Source organism: Protomyctophum bolini, assembly GCF_963924005.1.
Source record: "Protomyctophum bolini genome assembly, chromosome: 9".
Lineage (NCBI taxonomy): Eukaryota > Metazoa > Chordata > Actinopteri > Myctophiformes > Myctophidae > Protomyctophum > Protomyctophum bolini.
Genome location: NC_137870.1, coordinates 4,336,369 through 4,362,109, shown reverse-complemented (window position 1 = coordinate 4,362,109; position 25,741 = coordinate 4,336,369). Strand labels below are relative to the sequence as shown.

General features: G+C 44.8%; 1 protein-coding gene across 1 annotated transcript; it reads left to right on the top strand.

The window, feature by feature from the left end:
• Positions 1 to 20,716, top strand: tmem91 (transmembrane protein 91; the record flags this gene model as incomplete). The annotated part of the gene is made up of 3 exons (XM_080772115.1): positions 1 to 564; positions 17,189 to 17,338; positions 20,561 to 20,716. The coding sequence occupies 3 exons, from the start codon at positions 1 to 3 to the stop codon at positions 20,714 to 20,716; spliced, it is 870 nt and encodes a 289-aa protein (XP_080628241.1).
• Between the last annotated feature and the right edge of the window lie 5,025 nt (positions 20,717 to 25,741).

The following is a 25,741-nucleotide window of genomic DNA, read 5'->3' as shown; positions in this document are numbered from 1 at the left end:
ATGGAGAACCTGGACGAGTTGGAGCACCCTCTGCTGGCGGGGGGACAACAGGACAACAACAACAGCCCCAGAAACAGTGGGGTGGGGCGAGTGCCGGCGCTGCCGCGCCACGTAGCCGGCGCTGGGCCAGCGGGCGGCGCTCAGCCGCCGCCGGGCCTGTTCAAGGGCATCTTGGTGCGGTGCGAGGAGGACCGGGCCTACCCGCCGCTGCCGTGGGGCGGCGGCGTTGGCGGCGGCGGCTACTGCGGAGGCCCGCCCCAACAGCAGCAAGTGCTGGATCCCTGCGCCTTACCGCGCACGCTGGAGTCCTTCTACCCCGGGGTGGGGCCCCCGGGCCCCATCACATGGGGGCCCCCCCACCACCACCACCACCACCACACAGCAGCAGCAGCGGCGGACTCCCTGCTGCAGAGCAACAAGGACTACCTGGAGACCACGTTCGTGGACATCCGCCCGGGCTCCACGCTGGAGAGGAAGCTGCTGGCCGAGGCGGCGCAGCAGGACCTGCACAGCGGGTCCTACTGCAGCATGGACGACGAGGACGACCTGCTGCCCGACTTTGAGGTAAGCCCGGCCGGCGGGGGGGCCGTGCGTGCATGCGCCGCACCGTGCTGCGGGGCATGCTGTCATTTTCAAACAGACATTTTTTTAATCTGTTCTCAGGTCAGAATGGGTTAAGTCATTTTGGGGAGGAAAAAGGGGAAAAAAGGTTTTTCTCCTCTGGTGAAAAGCTGGAGTTTGCGCGATGGCAGGCTCTCAGTGAAATCTGGTCACATGTACTGTATGGCCAAACTGAAAAAACGAGGCCACAGACAGTGAAAAGGGTGGGTACACAGTACAGTCAATCCCCATGGCAACAAGCACTGGACAGTTACACTAACACTCTGTACAGCGCAGAGTTCATCCTTGCCATTCGCCTCCATATAGCCAATAATTAGCTGCATTTGCTCAAGTGTAAAAGCAGGGACGGATTAACCCCCACGAGGGCCGGCCCCGGGGCCGGTAATGTTTGCAGGGCCCCCATAGCGCACCGCATGCGTGCAACATTTTTGTGTTTTTCCAATGTTTTTATCATGTTTTTGACCTAAATTCAACTACATCAACAGCCTATGAAGGACCCCAGGAGTCCTTTTCAGTGTGTCAAACCTAGTACTGCGTGGCCCCAATGGCTAATTTGTCCCTGAGTGTAAGACAAGTAGGCCTACTTTTATTTATGGCAAAGTTGATGAATGTTCATCGACCTGGCTGGAGCCTCTGCATGTATACTTGTGTAGTTTTGGAAATTAAATTGCGGGGTTGTTGGCCTAAAAGCCCTCGTTTATAGTTGTGCACCAGCGTTGTGCACCTAAAATAGATCTACAAGGCGTACAAAGCTCACTAGTAGATTGTCTTTAGGTGTGATGATGACAGCGCTCAACCAAGAGCCATATTATTGGCAGACTGGAGAAGCTCTGTGTCACAGACAGTGCAAAGGCAGTAGCAATTAGGACCCAATTGCATACAGATAGGCGTAGGCAGATGAGCTTCAATGCAAGGGTTTTGTTCCAAAAAACCAACACAAGGAATACAAGGAACTTAAGTTGAAGTACATAAATCAGGAATACACTAGGAGTTAAATCATGGATACATGAGGAGCTGAAGACTACTGACATTAAGTGACGAACTAGCAAGGGAACTGAACAAACAGGGGAGTGAGTATAAATAGACACAGACTAATTAGGCACAGGTGAAACAAAACTCAAAATCAAGACAGGGATTGGCTGGGGGGACTAAGAGGACACAGGTGATTGGCTGGGGGACTAAGAGGACACAGGTGATTGGCTGGGGGACTAAGAGGACACAGGTGATTGGCTGGGGGACTAAGAGGACACAGGTGATTGGCTGGGGGACTAAGAGGACACAGGTGATTGGCTGGGGGACTAAGAGGACACAGGTGATTGGCTGGGGGACTAAGAGGACACAGGTGATTGGCTGGGGGACTAAGAGGACACAGGTGATTGGCTGGGGGACTAAGAGGACACAGGTGATTGGCTGGGGGACTAAGAGGACACAGGTGATTGGCTGGGGGACTAAAGAGGACACAGGTGATTGGCTGGGGGACTAAGAGGACACAGGTGGAAAACAAAGACTAATCACAATACAGGTTAGACAAGGCAGGTACAGAACTACAGGGGCAGACAGGATGGGCACAAAACAATACTACAAAATAAAAGGTACACAAGTTAAACACAACACGTCACGAACCGTGACACTCTGCTTGAAGCAAAATTCTCCATGACGACACGTGATGTCACGTGCATGTCACGAGGTCAGATCCATATACGGAGATCCAAGTGTCGATCTCCATGATGTCACGATATGTCACTATACCATATATGGAGACGTGGGTGATGCACGTTTTCATAGTGTGTGACCTTCAGTCGCAACAAAGTCAATGGCCGGTCGAATCAGGCTGAAAGCATGCCCAAATATGGAGTGGAATATCTGAACGTGCTTGGCTGCACCATCAAAATGTCCATTATAGGCTTATACAAAAGAGGCCATTATGGTTAATTAGTTCATTTGGCTTATTGCTGTAATTACAATTCAGCACAAAATGGATTCAGGTGCTGCGGATATATACAGTACATGCAATTACACGCAGGAGATGTCAAGACTTAATTGGATTGTTGAAACCCAATCTGATTATTTAACCATTCAAGTTGACAAGAAATGCATTCTTATTAGCAGGAGTTTGAGAATGAATTTGTATGCACTTTCTCAAACCAAAATGTTAACATTCTTTGTCAGTATCTTCCACCTTGACTGCCTGCATGAGCAGCACGTAGGTATGTTCATTTACAACCACGCCTGTGCTATTGTTTCTGTATGTTCTGGAATACGTTGGATTCATTTCATGTAACGCTCTTTAAGTGTGGAATGGATTTCCCTGAGTATGATCAAAGAAGAAATCCTTCCTTTTTTTTTTAACTTTCTCCAGGACACACAATTTTGTCAACAAATAAAAACTAGACTAAAATGTTAGGAAGGGACTAGTGGACAAGAGATCCAGTATAAGTCATTTTACACTTTGCAGTTGCATGCTGAACATTGCAGATTACAAGCTCACAAAGCTCACGGCTTTCGGCTGTGTTTCGACTGCCCTAAAACACAAATGTTGTGTCAAACCATGTGACTCCCATTGGAAATGAGCTTGCATCAGCTATACGTACATCTCATACAACAAGCATACATCAATCTGTTGTGCACGTGTGAGTCAGACTTATGACTTAAAACTAAAATAGAAATTTGCTGCCAAAAGCAACACTGGTATAGAAAGCGCGGCTTCAAAGATCCCATTGTTTAGGACGCCCTGGTGATTCACCCACCAGGGCATATATAACTACCAAGGCTGTGATTCACCCACCAGGGCATTATAACTACCAAGGCTGTGATTCACCCACCAGGGCATTATAACTACCAAGGCTGTGATTCACCCACCAGGGCATTATAACTACCAAGGCTGTAGCATCTGACCCTGGTTTGTCCCCACGGACCCAAGGAACACAATGGAAATAAGTCACTGCAGACTTCATGGTGGTTTTATTAGTTCCTGTGAGAAGCACATAACGTCTAATGCATCTAATCAAATCACACAAATCTAATCAATTCAAATCAAAGAAGCACTCTACTGCATGCCATCTCGTCTGGCCTTGTCGTCTCTGTGGTGTGTGTGTGGACATTACAACTGTCTGGTCCTCTCCGAATCAAGCATATAAGATGCCATTGATTATGTAAAGAGACAGTGGTGGAGAGTAACTAAGTCCTTTTTACTTTAGTACTGTACTGTGTACTGTGTGAGGTATTTGTACTTCACTTGAGTATTTCCAATTTCCAGTACTTGTACTTCTACTCGGATCTCAGAGCCACAATTAGTACTTTTTACTCCGCTGTAATTATTTGAAAACTTTAGTTACTTTGGATATTTTAATTTTGACTAGAAAACATACATTAACCCATTCTGACCTGAGATCAGATTCATACAAGGTTTCCACTAGGACACACACTGGGTCTGATTAACCCATTCTGACCTGAGATCAGATTTAAAAAAATGTCAGTCGTTCTTTTCAAAAATAGCAGACCTACAAGCTCGTAGCGCGCCACTCGGTGGCGCGCTATGAGCTTGTAGATCTGCTATTTTTCAATAGCTAGAGCATAACATGATGCGAACACCAAAATGGGTTCCCGTTCGTTCAGAATGGGTTAACCACTTCAACCCTATACATTTTGGCCTTTTGAAAATAGCCGATCATCTACAAGAGCTTGTAGATCAGCTATTTTCAATAGATTTTCTACACATTTCTACTTTTATACTTGTAGTACTTAAAGTACATTTTGATGCCGATACTTTTGTACTTTTACTCAAGTACATTTTCAATTCCGTCCTTTTACTTGTAACGGAGTACTTCTAAATTGCAGTATTGGTACTTTTACCTAAGTAAAACAATTGAGTATACTTTTTCCAACCCCTGTTATAAGGGAAAATCAACCCGGTATACAGTGTGTTTATTGAAATATTATGAATAATGCTGATCGGCTATACGTGTGCTGCTGCTGGGTGCCTCATTTAATTTTCACTGTGTGCGTTTGCATTGCATACTGCACATCCTGACTGAAAGAGTGGTGGCACTCGGAAATAGTTCGTATAGGTATAGCCAGGTGTAATGGACAAACGGTGAGCAGGCTGGCCACCGCCAGGCTGACCCCAGAAGAGGCAGATCGAGGCAGAGGAGTTCCTTTTCAGGTTTTGTATTGGTGTGTGTGTGTGGTTTGGTTCGTGGACGCACACAGTTGGAGGGTGAAGAGAGAGATGGTGTTATGGAGGTTGGTAGACAACAAGCCGGTGTGGTGAAGCATGCCTGAATGAGTGAGTGCAGCTAGTCCTATTTGTAGCCTCCCACACCTGTGTGCAGCGAGCAAGCAAGCTGCCAGCCACTCAGCCTTGATTGCAGGATTGGCAGGGAGGCTCCATGGGCCTTTTTTTTTTTTTTATAACTTTGTTTATTGCTGCTATATGCTGAGTTTGACAAATAATAAATGGTGGCATTGGCAGCTTCTCTTAAATAAACCCCACAATTATGACATAAAAGATTGAATTTGAATTTTCACCCCAAAGAAAAAGGACAACAGAAAACAAGCTTAAGACAAACAAACCTTAAATACAACATCAGTAAAAGTCGAAAAAATAAAAGGCAGACAAAAACAAAAACAAAAACAGTACACAACATCCTATCAACAATCATAGGTACATGATACATCCATAATCCAATACAATACAATACAATCCATACAATCACAGTATAAGTTACTTTTACAACAACAGTCCAGCAGACCTCACTCATCCCCAAGCAGAGACGGATTCAGACTCTGAACGAATTGAAAGAATGGACCCCATTCCATGGGCCTTTTGACATGATGTGTGTCATGATGATGTGACGTGTTGCGAACTTAATGTAGACCTATTTTCGTTGACAAACTATAAATCGGGCGTGAGGGTTCATTCCTCTGGTATATAGTGTAACATGCATTGCACACAGGGTGACCTCAAAGACAGACGTGGTATACCTCATTAACCCATTTTGGGTGGGAACCCCTTTTGGTGTTTTAAGCATTATGTCATGCTTTAGCTATTGAAAAAATGGCAGATCTACAAGCTCATAGCGCGCCACCGAGTGGCGCGCTACGAGCTTGTAGGTCTGCTATTTTTGAAGAATCGAAGAACGACTGACATGGAAACATAGCTTTTTCAGAAAACAGTCAGGATTTAAAAGACATTTTTAGAATCGTTCCCAGGTGGTTCACTTCTCAAGCTTAGGTTCTCAAGCCCTTATAGGGACAAACCCGGCTCGTTAAGTATCTGTACACAAGGTACAATAAAATGTCCTCCAGGGTGACATGGGTGAGCCCCGATCATTCATGTGTGTCCAAAATGCTTTGCCCAATGCTTTCTTATACTTGAACCCCTGTCTGATGTCCTTTGATGTTGCTGATGGTACAATAGTAAATGACTAAGTAAATAAGTTATAAGTAAATGGTAAATGGTGCATTTATATATAGCGCCTTTATCGAAGGCACTTGACATAGATTGTGCATTACATTCACCCACACACATTCACACACGGATGGCGGAGGAAACCATGCAAAAGACACCAACAGCACATCGGGAGCGATTAGGGGTTCAGAGTCTTGCTCAAGGACACTTGGACACTATAACTCTGGCCCGGGATCGAACCTCACGGTTCCCGTTGGCGCCGCTCGACCGGCCACTCTAACCTCTGAGCCACCGCGGCAAAATGACAGACAAAGAAAAGCGCTTTTCAGTCGACGGTGGGAAATTGTCTGAAAGATCACGGGAGGTGAAACAGTCATTGCGGGGGCACGTCTTCCGCAATTATTGTTTTTGCACGGAAAATATTCAAAGTAATCCGACAGGGTCAGACTAAGGAGAGGACATCAGATTAAATATGCGCTTCCCTTAAAAACAGACATGCACGTGCACACACACACACACACACACACACACACAGCATGAATCATGAATAGCCCGCGGTTAGTGAACTTAGTGTGCATGTTACGGATAACCTCATTCAGTCATATCCTCTTACTCGCTACCAGCAAAGTCGACGTCCTATTGTTCTGAAGGACGTAAAACAACACAACTAAATATACTTGTATATATACTTTATCCCCTTCTTCTTTCCCTATATACCCCAAATCTCTTCGCCGAGAGTATAGCCCCGATCCACAAGTTTCATGCTGTGCTGCAACGCGACACCTTGTAAGATGTACTATAGTTACACCAAATATTAATCTAAAAAGACAATATAGGCCAGAGCCGGATTTACCTTGCTGAGGGCCCCCGGGCTGGACCAAATTTGAGGGCCCCCCCCCCCTTGGGGCGCGCAGCGTAGCCGTGCGTCTCGTGATTCGACCGAGCGGCGCAGTCTATTTTGTTTTCATTTTGGGGTTCCCTGCAGGCCCAATGTTCCCTCTAAAAAAGATTCGGTCTGAGCAAACACTCAAACCTCATGAGAAGACATCAGGGATGCATGATCTGTATCTGCAATATCTGCCGTAAAAATGCAATGTCAGTATCAACCGATATCAAAACTAGAACTGCACTCTGTTTGTGTGCCTATACTTGCTTGTTGCACACAAGTAGGCCATACTAGTGCGCAAGCAGGGCGTGCAAGTATACTGTTGACCGCTACAAACTGTCAAAACTCAGCTTCTCTGCTGAGATTTGACAGAGCGCGCAAGTACTGTCCAGTACTTGCGCGCTCTGCCTGTGCACTAGTAGGCCTATTAGTGCGCAACAAACAAGCAACATACGCATGAGTGACGGATTTCGATGGTGACGTATATGTCGATCAGTGTCGGCTGGATGAAAGGAAATGCCTCTAAGTATATGTATATGTCATTTGTAAGTTGATTAGCGGTATACTGTGGTTACTTTGCGCCCCGTTTGATGCGTGCGTATGTATCGTGCCAACGTATGACGTCAGGGTATAACTGGTATAACTAGCTCTCAATGATGACGATTTTAGTGTCGGGAGGAATATACAGTGGGGTTCCATTCGTTTATGCCAGCCCAGTACCCATAGTTACCTCTAGGTATTTAAAAGTACCTGGGTACCTATGGAGGTCACACCTCTTATGGGTGTGGTTTAGTCTTAAGGGGAGTTTTCTTTTCACCTACTGTGTAATATAATAAACAGACAGTAGGTGGCAGTAGGGCAGTAGGACAGAGGCCAGTGCAGTATTCAGCTTGCAAATTTAATGAAAATTTGAAGGGATGTGCCAGGGACCCCCCATTTGAGAGGATATGCCAGGGACCCCATAAGAGAAGGTTTTTACAGCTATAGCAGTGACTCTCAACCCGTTTAATTTCAAGGACCCCCAGTTTGACATGCATTAGTCTATCTATGGAGTATGGAGGGGGGGACCCTGGCGTGTCTCTTCGGGTCTCTTCGGGTGGGGGGTACACCCCCCCACCCAACTATACAGCTTGCAAATTTAATGAAAATTTGAAGGGATGTGCCAGGGACCCCCGTTTGGGGGGATGTGCCGGGGACCCCCATTTGGGGGGATGTGCCAGGGACCCCCATTTGAGAGGATATGCCAGGGACCCCCATAAGAGAAGGTTTTTACAGCTATAGCCATTAGTCTATGGAGGGGGGGTCCCTGGCGTGTCTCTTCGGGTGGGGGTCCCTGTCGTGTCTCTTCGGGTGGGGGTCCCTGTCGTGTCTCTTCGGGTGGGGGTCCCTGGCGTGTCTCTTCGGGTGGGGGATCCCTGCGTGTCTCTTCGGGTGGGGGTCCCTGGCGTGTCTCTTCGGGTGGGGGGTCCCTGGCGTGTCTCTTCGGGTGGGGGTCCCTGCGTGTCTCTTCGGGTGGGGGTCCCTGGCATATCTCTTTAATCTGAATATTGTGTTGATGATTATTGATGAAATGTTTGCAATGAAACACTTTTTGTACTTTTGGTAAACACGCTTCTGCCCACTTTTTTTTATATAATTATATATTTAGTTACATCATACCCCCTGTTCTGAGGACCCCCTGTTCTGTGGACTGGGGGTTAACTGTACATTAACTGTACATTAACTGTACATTAACTAAAGTTTGCAAATAAATGTAGTGGCGTACAAATACAATATTTGCCTCTGAGATGTAGTGGAGTAGAAGTAAATAAAATACACATTAACAACTATACACAATTTGGCCATTTTTAAATAGCGTGTGAGCTTGTGGATCTGCTATTTTCAAAATATTTTTATATATTTGAAAACTTGAAATGAGACAGAAAATCTAAATTAAATTAAATTCAAAGGAGCTTTATCAGCATGAGAAAATGTACGTTTACATTGCACTCAAACTCTATTTCCTGCCTTAATCTCCTTCCTTTTTTTTTTACTTGTAAAACTGATGTAACAGCTTCTGATTCTGAGAGACAGAGGAAGTTTTTTTATCCTTTATTGTCAACAGCAGATCTACATTTCCACAACACACATTATGTGTGTGTGTGTGTGTGTGTGTTACTGCTTTGGGGTCTCACAGTCACTCTCTCAACCCCCCCCCCCCCCCCCCCTATATGCCCGGTCTGTGAGGTGTGAAAACATTTCCCCACCCCCACCATGCAGGCACCTCTTAGTGTTACTTTTAGTAGCAAATTCACAACAATCCATTGAACTTTAGGCCTGCCTAGGCAATTAAACTATCTAGTCTTAGACAACAAAAATTTTACACTGGCTTAAAATAAACTAAAACATAATTTCTCAGCCTCTTCAACAAAGATAAAACTAACCTTCTTTGTTCTGTACTTATACATACAATTGTATAGTACAAAACACAGATTTTAAAACTTTAGTTACTATTGCAAACCAGCACTATAGGCTATGTTGTAGCCAATTTGATGATTTTATTTGTGGTTAATTTCTTGTGAAGTTGCTATGACAACCTGGGCAGAGGCGGGCTCAGTCAATCACAGGCACAGCCTACTTGTATGCGTCACAGGTGCACGGCAGGAGGGATTTTGGGAAACGTCACAGGGAAGCCACACCGTTTTTCAACCGTGCGTGTTTTGTTTGTTTTCAGTTGTTTTGAGTTATCCTTTGTTTATTTTGCATCACGAGGTATTGTTTAAGTTAAAGTTTAAGTACCCGGTTTATGTCATGCCTTATCCACCCCTGCAAGCAAAATAAAACATTTTTAAATGCACTCAACGAGACGACCTGAGTTACTGTCATCATCACCACGTGTTGGAAAGAGCTTCACACCATATTCCTCACTGGCTACTTTGCATGATCTACAAGCTCATAATGTGGCAAATGACGACATATTGTGAGCTTGTAGATCCGCTATTTTCAAATAGTCTACTATACTGAGGAAGTGGTTAATGCATTTTTTTGGCGTACAAGTACAGTATTTGCCTCTGAGATGTAGTGGAGTAGAAGTAGAAGTATTGGAATTCATGAATACTAAAGTAAAGTACAAATGCCTCAAAATTGTACAGTACTTAAGTAAATGCACTTACTTTCCACCACTGTGGAATGGTGAGTGACTTTCTTAATATCATTTAAATATAAAAACTTAAATTAATAGGTTTACCATGCATGCCAAAATAGGATTTTTTCAATGGTTTTGTGATGTCATCAGGAGTAAGTCAGTAACAGTTTATATTTACCCCTGATTGTCACTAGGCTCTTTGAATATGCTTTCTCAAAGCCTGTATCTGTTTAAGAGTAATAAAACAAGTATAAGGTTTAATCCTATTTAGGCCCATCAGTTTTTTTCCTTCCTGAAAACCCTAAAAAAAATTACTCTCTCTCTCTCTCTCTCTCTCTCTCTCTCTCTCTCTCTCTCAGTAGCCTCTGTAGTAGGCTGACTACTGTATACAATTAACATAACCTGTTTGGCTAGACATTGTGGGGACTCTGGGGAGAGATAGTCAAATACTACTAAAAACTGTACAGAGCCTGCTTTTAATTAATTCAGATGGCATATGAAAAAAACAGGGGGTCCTCAGAACAGATTGTTCAAAGACTGAGCTTAAATCTGAATTTGCTACACCAAATCATAAGAAAACAGAAAGCTATCTCACACACTGGAACAGATCTACTCAAAACCAGAGCAAAATGGAATGCTATTTAGCTCTAAACAGGGAATACACATTAGTAGAATACTTGAACACAGTAACTGACCCAAAACTAAGGAAAACTTTAACTCGATATAGACTCAGTGAACACACAGGGAAAAAAACACAGGAGAGCACAGTTTGAAGTGAATAACAGGCACCATTGTTTGGGACACAGCTAAAGGTGTTGAATGCGCCGTGGGGGGTGGGGTAATATGAACTGTAAAATTAAATACAAATTAAAATACTCTCTTGCATCCAAAGAGCCTAAAGTATTGCCGATTTCCAGTGCTTTTGCTTCTACTCCACATCTCAGAGGCAAATATTGTAATTTGGCAGGCAGGCAGACAGACCCTGACTATCTATGCCAGTGTTTCCCAACCTGTGTGTCGCGGAGCTTTGGTGCTCCGCTTGATGTGTCCAAGTGCTCCCCGTAATTTGACTGAAATTAAGTTATAGTGTTACTTTCTGTCAAATCAGGCGGCACACTAACTCTCCCCCTTAAGCAATATTATAGCTACTGGGCTGCAGGCTTATTATTGTTGCGTCATTGTTGTCACACGTCTAACCATTAGACGTGCGATAACTACAACACGGAACAATAGACTCTAACGACCCTCGGCCATTGAAATGTTAATGCTTAGATGCATCCAGAAGACGCTACATTTCGCTCCCTCCAGAAAGACTGGAGCGCGCAGAGCACATATGCACGTAGACAGCAGACACATACAGTCCCGACCAGGAGGTAAAGTAGGCTAAACGTGACGTTGTTGTGATTAAACATAATGTGCCACGAAAAATAGCTGTCCAAAATAGCTGTCCATAGATGTCCAAACATGATCGCCTCGTTCAGCCAACAAAATATATCTCCCTCCCTTCACAGAAGCGCAGTGATGCGTGATTTATTCTTCGTCGTACACGTGTTATGCTTGCATGCTGAAAATGGCTGATCTACAAGCTCACAACGCGTTGCGGACGCAACGCGTTGTGAGCTTGTCGATCAGCTATTTTCAGCACGTGGAAATAAGCTGGCTGTGAGAACTGAGACCCTTCACAATAAAAGCATGCAGCGTTCACAAGTTGGCCCATAATAAAGACAAGGAAAAGGATTAGGTGGCATTTCACATTGCATAATGAGCATTTTGTTTTTAAATGAGGCTCTGTCTGTCCTTTTCTTTCTCTTTAAAGTTATTTGATGAGTGCTGTCATGTGTGTTTTTAAAGGTATATTTACTTTTACGTTTTACTATATATTTAATATATATATATATATATATATATTTATACCACTGCGTTCTACAGTAGCCCTGTGCGTGAGCTGCAGGGCATGGCAGGCCACAGACAGACAGGCAGGCAGGCAGGCAGGCTTGTGTAAAAGGAAAAAAGTATTGCAAATTGAAAGGTAACTAAGGAATTTGAACTTTAAATTTGAATTGAATTTAGAGAGAGAGAGGGGGGGGGAGGGGGGGGGAAGAGAGCGAGGGAGATGTGACGGGGACCCCCATTTGGGGAGGTGTGCCGGGGACCCCCATTTGGGGGGGATGTGCCGGGGACCCCCCATTTGGGGGGGTGTGCCAGGGACCCCCGTTTGGGGAGATATGCCAGGGACCCCCCATTTGAAGAGATATGCCAGGGACCCCCATTTGAAGAGATATGCCAGGGACCCCCAATCCCCCATTTGAAGAGATATGCCAGGGACCCCCATTTGAAAAGATATGCCAGGGACCCCCATTTGAAGAGATATGCCAGGGACCCCCATTTGAAAAAGATATGCCAGGGACCCCCATTTGAAAAGATATGCCAGGGACCCCCATAAGAGAAGGTTTTTACAGCTATAGCAGTGACTCTCAACCCGTTTAATTTCAAGGACCCCCAGTTTGACATGCATTAGTCTATGGAGTATGGACCCCCATTTAATGGCATTTATATCTCTGGGACCCCCAATATTTATATTGTAACATCAATGATAATTTAACTTTAGAGTGTAGAAATGGAACCAAATGGACCCTAACCGCTTACTCAAATAAATATGACTTGTAACAGTATGTATTTCAATGTATTTCAATATTACAGTATTGATACTTTAGTTTACAGTACAAATTTACTGCATATTGCTAGAAGCTACATATTAAGACTCAGTGCATGCAGCTCTGCTCATCATGGGCCGACGCCACCTGGTGGTTGAATAGCCACTCCACATATTAAAATAAACCTGTGGGTGTGGCTGAGAATCTGGGGGTGTGTCTGTGGGTGTGTGTAACATAAATACCCATAGGTACCCATCAATGTCATTTTGAGATTGAGGCACAGACGAATAGGACTGTACCGTAGGTAATGCCCCTATGTATACATGTATGTAATCTGGCACCACTGCCGTATCAGGCACAAGTAGTCACACAAGTAGTCATATGCTGGCACGGCGCATACGCATCAAACATCGTCCCTGGACGGAAACTATTACTTGCGCGCTCTGCTTGCGCAAGTAAATATAGCTGCAAGCAGTTATAAGACGGGGTCAAACAGGCATAAAGATATCACAAAGTATACCGATTGCAGCTCTGATAAACAGTAAAAATGTGAATATGGTTATATAGGGAGCCAAAATTTGCCATCATTTCTAATGTCTAATAACGGAGTGGCATATGGTGGTGATGTGATATATAGACCAGTAAGACGCGCAAACGCGGGAAGCGAACGCAGCTGAGACCCTGCAGATCATGTCTGTCTGTCTGTCTGTGTGTCTGTCCCGCTGTTACTGTATATGTGGACCTGGCCCCTTTTGTGCCCATATATGGAGCTGAGTGGACCTGGCCCCTTTTGTGCCCATATATGGAGCTGAGTGATTGCTGATGCAACACACTCCATATTTGGATAGCGGGACAGACAGACAGACAGACACACAGACATGATCTGCTAGGTCTCATAGTAAGTGCTCACTGAATTCGCAATGACGTCATTCTTGCCCAAATATGGAGGGGTGGCGGCGTGCATGTGCAGCACATCGGTGTAGTCAGGCATGCAGTGCACGGCGACCGGTTGTGTTGTGAGTGAGGTCAGATCAGAACTCTGCTCTGTATTATAATGATATATATATATTAAAATAAAATCAATTCCACTTCATTCCACAGAGACGAGGGGTTTTAGCCGGCTGTACTCAAGTTCTGTGAGAGAAGGTATAGATAGAAAACATATTGGGAGTCAAAGAGAAGATAAATAGATTGTCCATAAGGAGACAGAAGAGAGGATAATAGGGAGACAGAGAGCTGGTACACATTGTCCATTCCCCTACAACGCCATCACAGTCCATGAACCGCCCACTCCAGGAAGGAGTCTCAATCTTCCCAGGCTAAGAAGGTCCACCGTTCTGGTTGTATAATACAAATCGAGCCGCGACGACCTCTACTGCCAAATGCCCAGAAAGGGACCACCGATCCCCTCAGAATCCTGTCAGCAAATCACCAGTATTGTAATAACCAGCCAGGAACAAGGAGACAAACCAAGATTGTACAGTCATCAGCGGTTTACCGAGCCTTTGACTCCACCAGGAGAGGTGAAGTCACGTCAGATGACCTATACAGGAATGAAAACTCACGTCTGTAAACAGTGTGACAAGAGCTTCAATCAGTTAAGCACGCTGCAGATACACCAGCGTGTCCACACTGGAGAAAAACCTTTTCACTGTAAACATTGTGACAAGAGTTTCAGAGGCCTTGGTAACCTGAAGTTACACCAGCGTGTCCACACAGGAGAGAGGCCTTTCGTTTGTAAACAGTGTGATAAGAGGTTTAGTCAGTTAAAGAATCTCAGGACACACCAGCGTGTCCACACTGGAGAAAAACCTTTTCACTGTAAACATTGTGACAAGAGTTTCAATCAGTTAAGCACGTTGAAGATACACCAGCGTGTCCACACTGGAGAAAAACCTTTTCACTGTAAACATTGTGACAAGAGTTTCAGAGGCCTTGCTAACCTGAAGTTACACCAGCGTGTCCACACAGGAGAGAGGCCTTTCGTCTGTAAACAGTGTGACAAGAGTTTTAGTCAGTTAAGGAATCTCAGGACACACCAGCGTGTCCACACTGGAGAAAAACCTTTTCACTGTAAACATTGTGACAAGAGTTTCAGTCTCCTTGGTAACCTGAAGATACACCAGCGTGTCCACACAGGAGAGAGGCCTTTCGTCTGTAAACAGTGTGACAAGAGTTTTACTCAGTTAAAGAACCTCAGGACACACCAGAGTGTCCACACTGGAGAAAAACCTTTTCACTGTAAACGTTGTGACAAGAGTTTCAGTGAAATAGGTAACCTGAAGAAACACCAGCGTGTCCACACTGGAGAAAAACCCTTCTGTTGTAAACAGTGTGGAAAGAGTTTCTCTGTGTTAGATGGCCTCAAGCGCCACCAGCAGATCCACACTGGAGAAAAAACGTTCAGCTGTAAAGAGTGTGGAAAGAGTTTCTCTGTGTTAGATGGCCTCAAGACACACCAACGTGTCCACACAGGAGAGAGGCCATTTGTATGTAAACAGTGTGACAAGAGTTTTAGCCAGTTATGGATCCTCAGGACACACCAGCGTGTCCACACTGGGGAAAGACCCTTCTGTTGTAAACAGTGTGACAAGAGTTTTACTATGTTATGCAACCTCAAGCGCCACCTGCATATCCACACTGGAGAAAAAACGTTCAGCTGTAAAGAGTGTGACGCGAGTTTTACTCAGATAAGTGACCTCAAGATTCACCAACGTGTCCACACAGGAGAGAGACCTTTTGTATGTAAACAGTGTGACAAGAGTTTTAGCCAGTTAGGGAGCCTCAGGACACACCACCGTGTCCACACTGGGGAAAGACCCTTCTGTTGTAAACAGTGTGACAAGAGTTTTACTATGTTAGGCAATCTCAAGCGCCACCAGCATATCCACACTGGAGAGATCGAGGCCTTTCGTCTGGAAACACGGTGACAAGAATGGGATGCCAGGGGCTCGTGTGGTTGATTAAAATCATATACCATTTGATTTTATTGATTGATTGATTGAAGTATTTCTCAATACAAAAACTGTTAACTGTGAGTGGCCGACACCATAAAGCATTACACTTGTTTACAAGAGGCTCCATGCTCTGTGGTGCATGGTGTCCCATTGCAGCAACTGCACTTGGTGGAAATAAAGTGTAATTAACCCATTCTGACCGGGCACCCATTTTGGTGTTAGCATCATGTTATGCTTTAGCTATTGAAAAATAGCAGATCTACAAGCTCGTAGCGCGCCACCGAGTGGCGCGCTACGAGCTTGTAGGTCTGCTATTTTAGAAAAATCGAAGAGCGACTGACATTTTTAGAATCTGATCTCAGGTCAGAATGGGTTAATCAGACCAGTGTGTGTCCAGTGGAATCCTCGTATGAATCTGATCTCAGGTCAGAATGGGTTAAACCATTCTGGACGGGAACCCCTTTTGGTGTTTTAAGCATTATGCTGTACTCTAGCTATTGAAAAATAGCAGATCTACAAGCTCGTAGCGCGCCACCGAGTGCCACGCTACGAGCTCGTAGGTCTGCTCCTATATGAAAAATCGTTAAAATGTGACACAAATCTTTTGAATATAAATTCTTTCAGAGCGAACGTTTTCAACTCAAATCTTTGCTTCTGGGGGAACCCCTTCAGAGTATATATGAATGGAGATGGCATCCGAGTTCTCCTTCCATCCACTTGCATTAAGTTGCTCAAAAGCTCCATGAGGCGATTTCACTCCTCTTTCCGCGTATAGGAACAGAGTGCATTCTGGGATGGATTTGCCCCAAACACATGAACGCGCTGCCGTTGAACGTGCACCAACGCGCACGAGCGTGCTGCCGTCGTGAACGTGCACAATGATATAGTCAACGGACCAGCGCGTTCATGTGTTTGGGGCCAGGCTGCAATATCAAATTCGGCCACTATGTCCATTTCGCCTCAGGGTTTCCTCTGGGTGCCGTCTCTATATCATATATACTCTAAGGGGAACCCTGGAACAACATATTTTCAGATGGGGGCCGATTACATATAGGCCTACTCTTGGGGGTCCTTGACATGAAAATGCTTGAGAATGACTGACATAAGAAACACAGGATTTAGAAGGCATTTGTAGAATCGTCCTTCCCAGGTCTAAAGTGTATTTAACCCATTCTGAACGGGAACCCATTTCGGTGTTAGCATCATGTTATGCTTTAGCTATTGAAAAATAGCAGATCTACAAGCTCATAGCGCGCCACCGAGTGGCGCGCTACGAGCTTGTAGGTCTGCTATTTTTCAAAAGTCGAAGAACGACTGACATTTTTTAGAATCTGATCTCAGGTCAGAATGGGTTAATCAGACCAGTGTGTGTGTCCAGTGGAAACCTCGTATGAATCTGATCTCAGGTCAGAATGGGTTAAAGGTCAGAGTTATATAAAAGCATAATCATGGTTCTGTTAGAGAGAGGAACATGGCTGCTCTGCCAGTTGAAACACTGACTGTGTGACGGTATCTCTCCCCGTGTTCCCCCCCCAGGACTCGTCGAGTGACGATGACTTCAGTGATACCGACAGCGACAGCAACTTCCCTCTCATGATCCCTCAGGATTACCTGGGCCTGGCGTTCTTCTCCATGCTCTGCTGCTTCTGGCCCCTGGGCATCGCTGCCTTTTACCTGTCCCAGAAGGTATGTACACGCGCACATGATGTATGTACATTATGTAGGCTACAGTATGCGCACGCACGCACGCTGCACGCACTCATGCACGCACGCACGCACACAGTTCTTTCTTGAACTGGCAACGTACCAGACAGTAGCCTATTATAAGGTCAGGTGATTATATAATGTCTCTTATTGCGAACGCAGTGAGCACTTACTATGAGACCTAGCAGATCATTGCGGGACTCCTTATATGGTTATGGCTAAGTTAAAAACTTAACTTAAGAATAACTTAACGCTTCCCGCGTTTGCGCGTCTTACTGGTGTTATATAATGTATGCCTGTAGTAGGTTTAGGATTGGTTGTTGTCCATGCAGTTGACTCTATGGAGCTAATATTCTCTGTTGGAAGATGGTCCTCTGATGGTATTGACAATGAAGTGAGTTCTGCCTCTTTTTCCCTCTCTCTCTCGCTGCAATATGTCACGCCATCACAACAGGTGATGGTGTCTTGAGTACACAATTGGACATTATGGAATTGCTTTGGCTGTAGGCCTATGAAATACTTGCCATTAATAGTGGTTGCAACTGTATATTTGTCACGTTTAATCAAACTGGCAGACCCAAATGCAGACACGACAAGGAGGGCAAAGTCCCAAGGGTGTTTATATTCAAACAAAATGATGAGCTTGTAGATAGGCAACTGTCCAGAATGAGATTGTAGATTGGCTACTTTTCAGAAAGCTAGCAGGAGCTGGCTATAGCAGGTAGGCTGGCAGGCAAACAGGCAGGCAACTGAGGCAGAAGGAAAAAACCAAAGTCAAAAACCAAAAAACACTGGAACAAAGCAATGGTAGAGCAAAAACACTAGGAATAACTATCACTAGGAAAAACTAGGAAATAACAGCTAGAAGCGTTACCGCACGGAGAACTGTGGGACGATCTGGCAGCGTGCGGCGAGGAAACCAGGGCTTTTATGGAGTGGTGGTGATGTGGTGAGAAGATGGCAGGAAACCAGGGCTTTTATGGAGTGGTGGTGATGTGGTGAGAAGATGGCAGGCAGGTGAGTGAGATTGGATGATCGGAGCCAGGTGTGCCAATCTGGAAAGCCAGGAACCAAGCCTACGCCCACACATGCTCACAGACACACAGACAGACAGACTAACACAAATAGACACACACAGAACACTGGCAGGGGCCGTGACAGTATTCATTGATTGCCCGAGTCCCGTGGTGGGAGTTCTGCTCTGGTTTTGGTCAATATTAAGTAGTTCCGGTCATTTTGTGGGGGGGCACAGGGGGCCACGCAGTAAAAGTAAATGAATCCACAAAACTAACGTCATTTGTATTGTTGACCTATTTCTAAAATATTAGTGCAACTTTCGTTTATTTTTGACGGAACTATGTTTTTTGTGTCCATATATCACTACGACCAAAACATAGTTCCATGTGATAGATGGGTCAAAGTTGAATGAAAGTTGCGCTAATATTTTAGAAATATCTAGGTCAACATTACAAATGACATTAGTTTTGTGAATTAATTTACTTTTACGGTTACCGCATGGCCCCCAGTGCCTCCCACAAAATGACCGGAACAACTTAATATTGACCAAAACCAGAGCAGAACTCCCACCACGGCACTCAGGCAATCAATGAATACAGTTGCAACCACTATATTATATGTATTTCATACAGCTTAAGTTAAAGAAATCTGGCCTCATGGGCCATGGCTCAATGGTCCAGGCACCTTGGCTGGTAAACCAGTCTGGCAGTGTGCCGCGGGTTCGACTCCCGATACCGACGGCCTTTACTGCATGTCTCCCCCCCCCCCCCCCCCCCCCCCCATCTCTCTCCCCATTTCCTATCAGCCTATACTTACTGTCTGTCCCTCCATAAAAAATAAATAATAATGAAGGCACACTAGTGTGCACACTATAGTACCTCTCTGGGTATATCCACACTTTTCCTGGGCTGTGTGTGCTCCAGTTCCTGTTGATTTAATTGGATATCATTGGTCATCTGACCAGTTTCATTGGCTTTCATTGGATCAAATTGACAGGAACTGGAGCACACACAGCCCAGGAAAAGTGTGGATAGAAGGTGGTGAAAATAATAACGGTGAGCCAGGTGGGTTACAGTAGATAGAGGCTATAGTGTTCGGCTGTATACTCCACCGGAGGACTTCTCATAATAATAATAAGCGTCCTGTACTGTACTGTACTGTACGCGCGGGGCGCAGACGAAAATTCCATTAACCGACGAGGCACAAAGTGAGCAGCAAAAAGGGCCCCTATTGTCCCCCCGATCAATGTCCTTTCTGACCGTTTAATTAGAGTCATAACAAGCATGCTCCAAGGTGATGGATTTCCAATTGCACTGAGTGCTCTACCTATATAGCTGTACCATGCAGGGGTCAGAGTCAAAGACGACAGGACAGGGCTGTGCAGAGAGTGTTAACCCATTCAGGCCTGACGTCGAAATAATAATAAAATAAAAAACGTTTTCTAAATCATGACAATTTTCGGAAAGATTTGAGGCACATTTTAACGATTTTTCAAAAATAGCAGACCTACAAGTTCATAGCACGCCACTCGGTGGCGCGCTATGAACGCTATGAACTTGCATGGCGCAGGATGAGAACGGGAGGAGGCGCTGATGAATGAGGGACAAACAGGTGTGCAGGCTGTCTGTGTGAGGTAAAGCATTAGTTGAGATAATAAGCTTAGAATGTGAATAGAGTGGCTGGGAAAATTAACCAGGAAGGGCAGCGACAAATGATGGCTAAAGTCTTACAGTATTACACGCACACACACACACATGCGCGAGCGAGCGAGCGTGCACACGCATGCGCGCACGTACGCACGCACGTGTTATACAATATACGTACAATGTCGTACATACAGTACTGTGTGTATATACATTGTATGACGTGTGTATACTGTAAACATAAAATGTACTATACAGTACATATACAATTATACAGTGTATACCGTGTATAAATAAACACACTAAGATGTATACAGTATGCTTGCTGCTGGTTGTCCATCGTGTCACATTTTTAGCAAATAAATAAAAAGCAGAATCATCAGACCACTGAAAACATCTAAGAAATGGAAACAAAACATGAGGGCATAGCGCTTCACTTTGCGACGTGCGGCGCTATGAGCTTGTAGATCTGCTGTTTTTCAACAGCTAAAGCATAACGTAATGCTAAATAAATGGGTTAATTCTCTTCTCTTTGTTTGTTTAGACCAACAAGGCGTCGGCCGAGGGCGATTTCCAGGGCGCTAACGCAGCGTCCCGCCAGGCTCTGTGGCTCTCCGTGCTGTCCATCGTGTTTGGAATTATTACATACATCTGTGCTATCGCAGCGCTCATCTCCTACCTGTCTGGAAAACCACCGTAAAAGCACGCCTCCACCCCACCCCCCCCTTTCCTACCCCTCTCTCTCTCTCTCTCTCTCTCTCTCTCTCTCTCTCTCTCTCTCACACACACACACACACACACACACACACACACGCACACACACCATGATCTCACACAATTTCTCTCCCTTGAACCCGTTGAATGACTGTGAAGTAATACTATACTGACAGACCTTTATTTCAGTATTTTCCTGTTTGTAATTAATTAAGTTTTAGGCCTATAGCTATCGATCATTCTCCTAAAAAAAACTGAATTGGATCCTCTCTGCATTTTGTCAACTATAAGGTTTCTTATAATCCTTTACTCTACTCTGACTTGTTTTGGGTTTTGTATCAACCGTTTGTATAAAGACAGTGCTTTTTTCCTAAATATGGTGGACAGAATTATCATGTTGGACACTATCCTCATTTCAAAAGTACGCCCGTAACCCCTAAACCTTAAATGGAAGACATAAGGGACATGCACCTTCCCTGGAGGCTGTGTTGTGTGTGGCTGTGTCTTTGGTACAACATGGCACCCTCTGTATGAGAAGAACTGAGAACAGAGTGCAAGGAGTCATGAGAGAAGGGTTACAGTACACCACCAAGGACATGGAATCCCAATGGACCTGTACAATAGCCTGTCAGAAAGTTGAGTATACTGTCTCCTATACTGGCTGCTACAAATCCTTTATGTATATGTACTGTACATCAACCACTTAAAAGTTTGAATGCACTCCAGAATACCTAGTGACTGGCTTTGGTTCTTTTTAAGCAGACATAATACAAAGTAAATCAGTAATGTGCCAAACTCTGGATTGGAGAGGACTTTTCTTCAGTGCGTACTGGAGTAGAACAGAACAAACAAAATGTGTTTGTTTACGCGGTAAACGTATTATTCCATGACTTTATTCCACTTCACATGAAGGGAGGCAACTCTTTACTCTAAATATAGAACCATTGTATTTTCTCCTCCCAATTATGGCGCCACTGAAGGGACTGTACACCAAACTATCTGTGTCTGTGAGATACCTTGCTTTCAATAATCCCCAGTTGACATACTTTCCCCCACTCAAAAAGTACCCACACAGTCAGCACTCTATAACATGAACTCTATAACGTGATAGACAGGCTCTTGTTTGCCCCGTCTTTGTCATGAATTTCTAAGGAGAGGATCGGACAAAAATGCTACAAGCAATACGCTGACGATGTGAAGGTGCTTGTGTGTGGTATTCGACTTATTCTACCAGCTAGTTAACTGGTTCTCAACTCTGGTACTGGTTATCCAATCCATACTGCTGCTAGTTGCCTAATGCCGCCCGCTATACTAAATTACAACTAATTCTTTGTCCCGGGGTCTGAAATGGACCTTTGAAGCTGCAACCGAAGGAAATTATGTTCATTGCAGTTGCGTTTCATTTCGGTGTTTCTATGTTGTGGCTCGTTGGCACCAACGAGCTCGTTAACTCTACAGGTTCCGTCCATGCTGGCACACAACAACGGAATAACACCTAAACGAAACGCATGCCCGACTAGTGTTTAAATGGTTGCTGTGAAAACTATCCATTAGTTCCATATTGGGACCAAGACGTACCGCGAAAACCAAGACGTACCGCGCTAGGTTGTCTGGACAGGAACTGACAGAGTTTGGTATGATACTATTATGACCCCGCCGCTGATGCATGAGTCTGTCCTAGTTTTCATTTTTTGACAGTGATCATTCCGAAAAAGCCCTGCATGGTGAGTTTGCACTTTGTCACAGTAAACCTGCTACAAGCTTTTTAGACTCTCCGCCTTCCTTCCCTCATATCAAAACAATCCTATGAATAGACTTGATACAACCTCTGGGATCTGTTTGCTCGTCGTGCCATAGAGAAAATGTTGATCTTCGAGGGAAATCTCATGCGGTAAAAGAAGAGAAAAAGGAAGGTCTTAACATTTTCCATTTGTATTTAGTTTTAAACAGTGGAGACCAGAGTTGAGTATGCTATAATTATGTATTTTATTTCCTAAGGGCCGATTCATACTCCTATTTTAGAGCCGAATAAAAGTCGGTTCGCCTCTGTAGAGCCTACAATTTGACGTCATTTGAGGTTCGGGGGGGGGGGGGGGGGGGGGGGGGGGGCGGATACCGGCCTAAAGTCGGCTCTTCGGTGCTACTGAAAATTTCTGACGAGCCGAAATCATTTCGGCACTACAGCGCCGAAACAGCGGTAAAATAGGAGTAGGAATCGGCCCTAATTCAGTAAATGTTTTGGGTTCTGGTGAGGGTCAGTGTTGGATTAACACATGGCCACATAGTAGGCCTACGATCCAGTGGTTCTAAAAGTCGGTGCCGTGCCGTGACGCAGGTCCAGGGGTGCTGCCCAATACTGATATGATAAAGTACTGTATTGTCAGTGTGCACTGAAATGTGTCTTGCGACTGCAGCGCCGGCCTTGTATGCAACACATATACACACATTTGACATGACACAAAACAGAAAAGAAAATACAGTTGTTACATACATAGAAACATAAGGGCAGAGAGCAATGTCCACATAGCTCATTCTAGTCCTGGCCAAAAACCTGATTAAGTCTCAAAGTCGACTGATGAACAAATGACCTCTTCAGTCTGACCTTATTGTATGCTGGAACACCATATCTGACGGCAGCAACCTATACTAATACTGTCCATATAAAACATGGCTAGTATTAGAGGTGATATTCCTTGCTAACCTTTAGGATGCTGTTATCATACGTGGATGTATAAGTATAGTCTCTGAAGTGCATGTCCAACAATCTTTGAACAGATGTTCAGTTGTTGCAGCAGTTGTGACTTTAAGGCTATACAGACAAACATCCATACCAGGTGGTACTGATTACTGAAGGATCCGTCTACTAGCACAAAAAGGATCTTAAATAACGGCAAAATTTCATTTACTTTAAACCCTCTATATACTTAGTAAGACGGACCTCCTTGCCAAAAATAGCCAATCTACAAGATCACAGCGCTTCACTATGCGACGTGGCGTGAGCTTGTTCGTTTGTGGCTTATAGTGGGGGGGGGGGGGGGGATTAATTTGTCAAATAGATCCATATGGTTCTCAACTCTGGTCCTGGGTACCACCCCACCTTTCAAATAGATCCATATGGTTCTCAACTCTGGTCCTGGGTACCACCCCACCTTTCACATAGATCCATATGGTTCTCAACTCTGGTCCTGGGTACCACCCCACCTTTCAAATAGATCCATATGGTTCTCAACTCTGGTCCTGGGTACCACCCCACCTTTCAAATAGATCCATATGGTTCTCAACTCTGGTCCTGGGTACCACCCCACCTTTCAAATAGATCCATATGGTTCTCAACTCTGGTCCTGGGTACCACCCCACCTTTCACATAGATCCATATGGTTCTCAACTCTGGTCCTGGGTACCCCACCTTTCAAATAGATCCATATGGTCCTCAACTCTGGTCCTGGGTACCACCCCACCTTTCAAATAGATCCATATGGTCCTCAACTCTGGTCCTGGGTACCACCCCACCTTTCAAATAGATCCATATGGTTCTCAACTCTGGTCCTGGGTACCACCCCACCTTTCACATTACGCAGTAAAAAAATACCTCATCGTGAATACTGTGGCAAATTACAGGTGTCCCAGGTCTAAATTAGTTCCTGATTGGACCGAGCAATGTATACTGGGTGGTTAAAACACAATCGGAACTATTAATAAAAAGGCATAATATATGGTCAGATGGATGAACTGAGTGTGTAACAATGATCCTGTTTCTTCAATAAAGATTAATTGTATCAAATGAGAGAGTTATGTCAGATATGCTGTACATTCCCCCCCGAGTGATCGACGTTCTTGTTACATTATATGTAAATAAAAAATAATAAAAGTAAAAAAAGGTCAATGGAAATTTGGAAAATAGATGCACCTGATTCTACATTCATCATCACTCTCGTCATGTCATGTCGTCGCCGTCTGGCAGAAACCAGCTAACTCCACTTTTTCTTTTCTCCCCCATAATTCCCACCCTTTACATCTGTGTGTTGGTTAAAAATCACACCCGTGTGAACTGAGTGGTGCAACTCCCCTCTCTCTCTCCCCCCCCCCTCCTCTCTCTCTCTCATTAGCAGGCAACAGTGCAGCACTATCTCTCTGATTCTGAGGGAACCTTCCTTTCTCAATAAAAGCTACAGGCTACGAGAGCTTTTATATGACTATGATGACACTGTTGCCTGCTAAGAGAGAGAGAGGTGGGGGGGGAGTTGCACCACTCAGTTCACACGGGTGTGATTTTTTTTACTGGTACCATGGCGTTTTAATGATGTCACGTGCGCACGTGCATGTGGCAGCGGTGGCCGAGTGGATTGCGGAGCGGTCTAGATACCGGAAGGTCGCCAGTTCGAATCAGCGGTCCGACACGTTAAAATGACCACCGTTGAAGTGCCCTTATTGGACAAGGCATTGAACCTCTACCATGAAATGCTCCATGTACAGGGCCTGGCGGTAAACAAGTATCTGATGCTTAGTCCAGTTACCCTTCATGGTAAACTAGATTTACCAGAACGCATTTCTTCTTCTTCTTCTCATGTGCGCATCAGTGATGCCGTGATGCGGATTCACGGCATGCACACAGAACAGCCGATATAGCGTGTATTGGAAAATAGCAGATCTACAAGCTCGCGCTGCCATTTTTGAAAAATCGTGAAAATGCAGCACACCTTTTTGAATATATATTCTTTCAGAAGACTTTTTTTTAGTGGTGGAACCACTCCAAGGAACAGCAATGTCCGTGTTCACTATAATGTGACGTTAATGAGCACCAGTATGTACCAGTAGGGGCGCTGTTGTGCCAGAAACAGAGAGAGAGAGACAGTGCTGCACTGTTTGTTGCCTGCTAATGAGAGAGAGAGAGAGAGAGAGAGAAAGAGAGAGAGAGAGGAGGGGGGAGAGAGGGGAGTTGCAACACTCAGTTCACACGGGTGTTGACGCAAGGTTGAAGACGCACCGTTACGTTCCGTCCCTGCGCGTACAC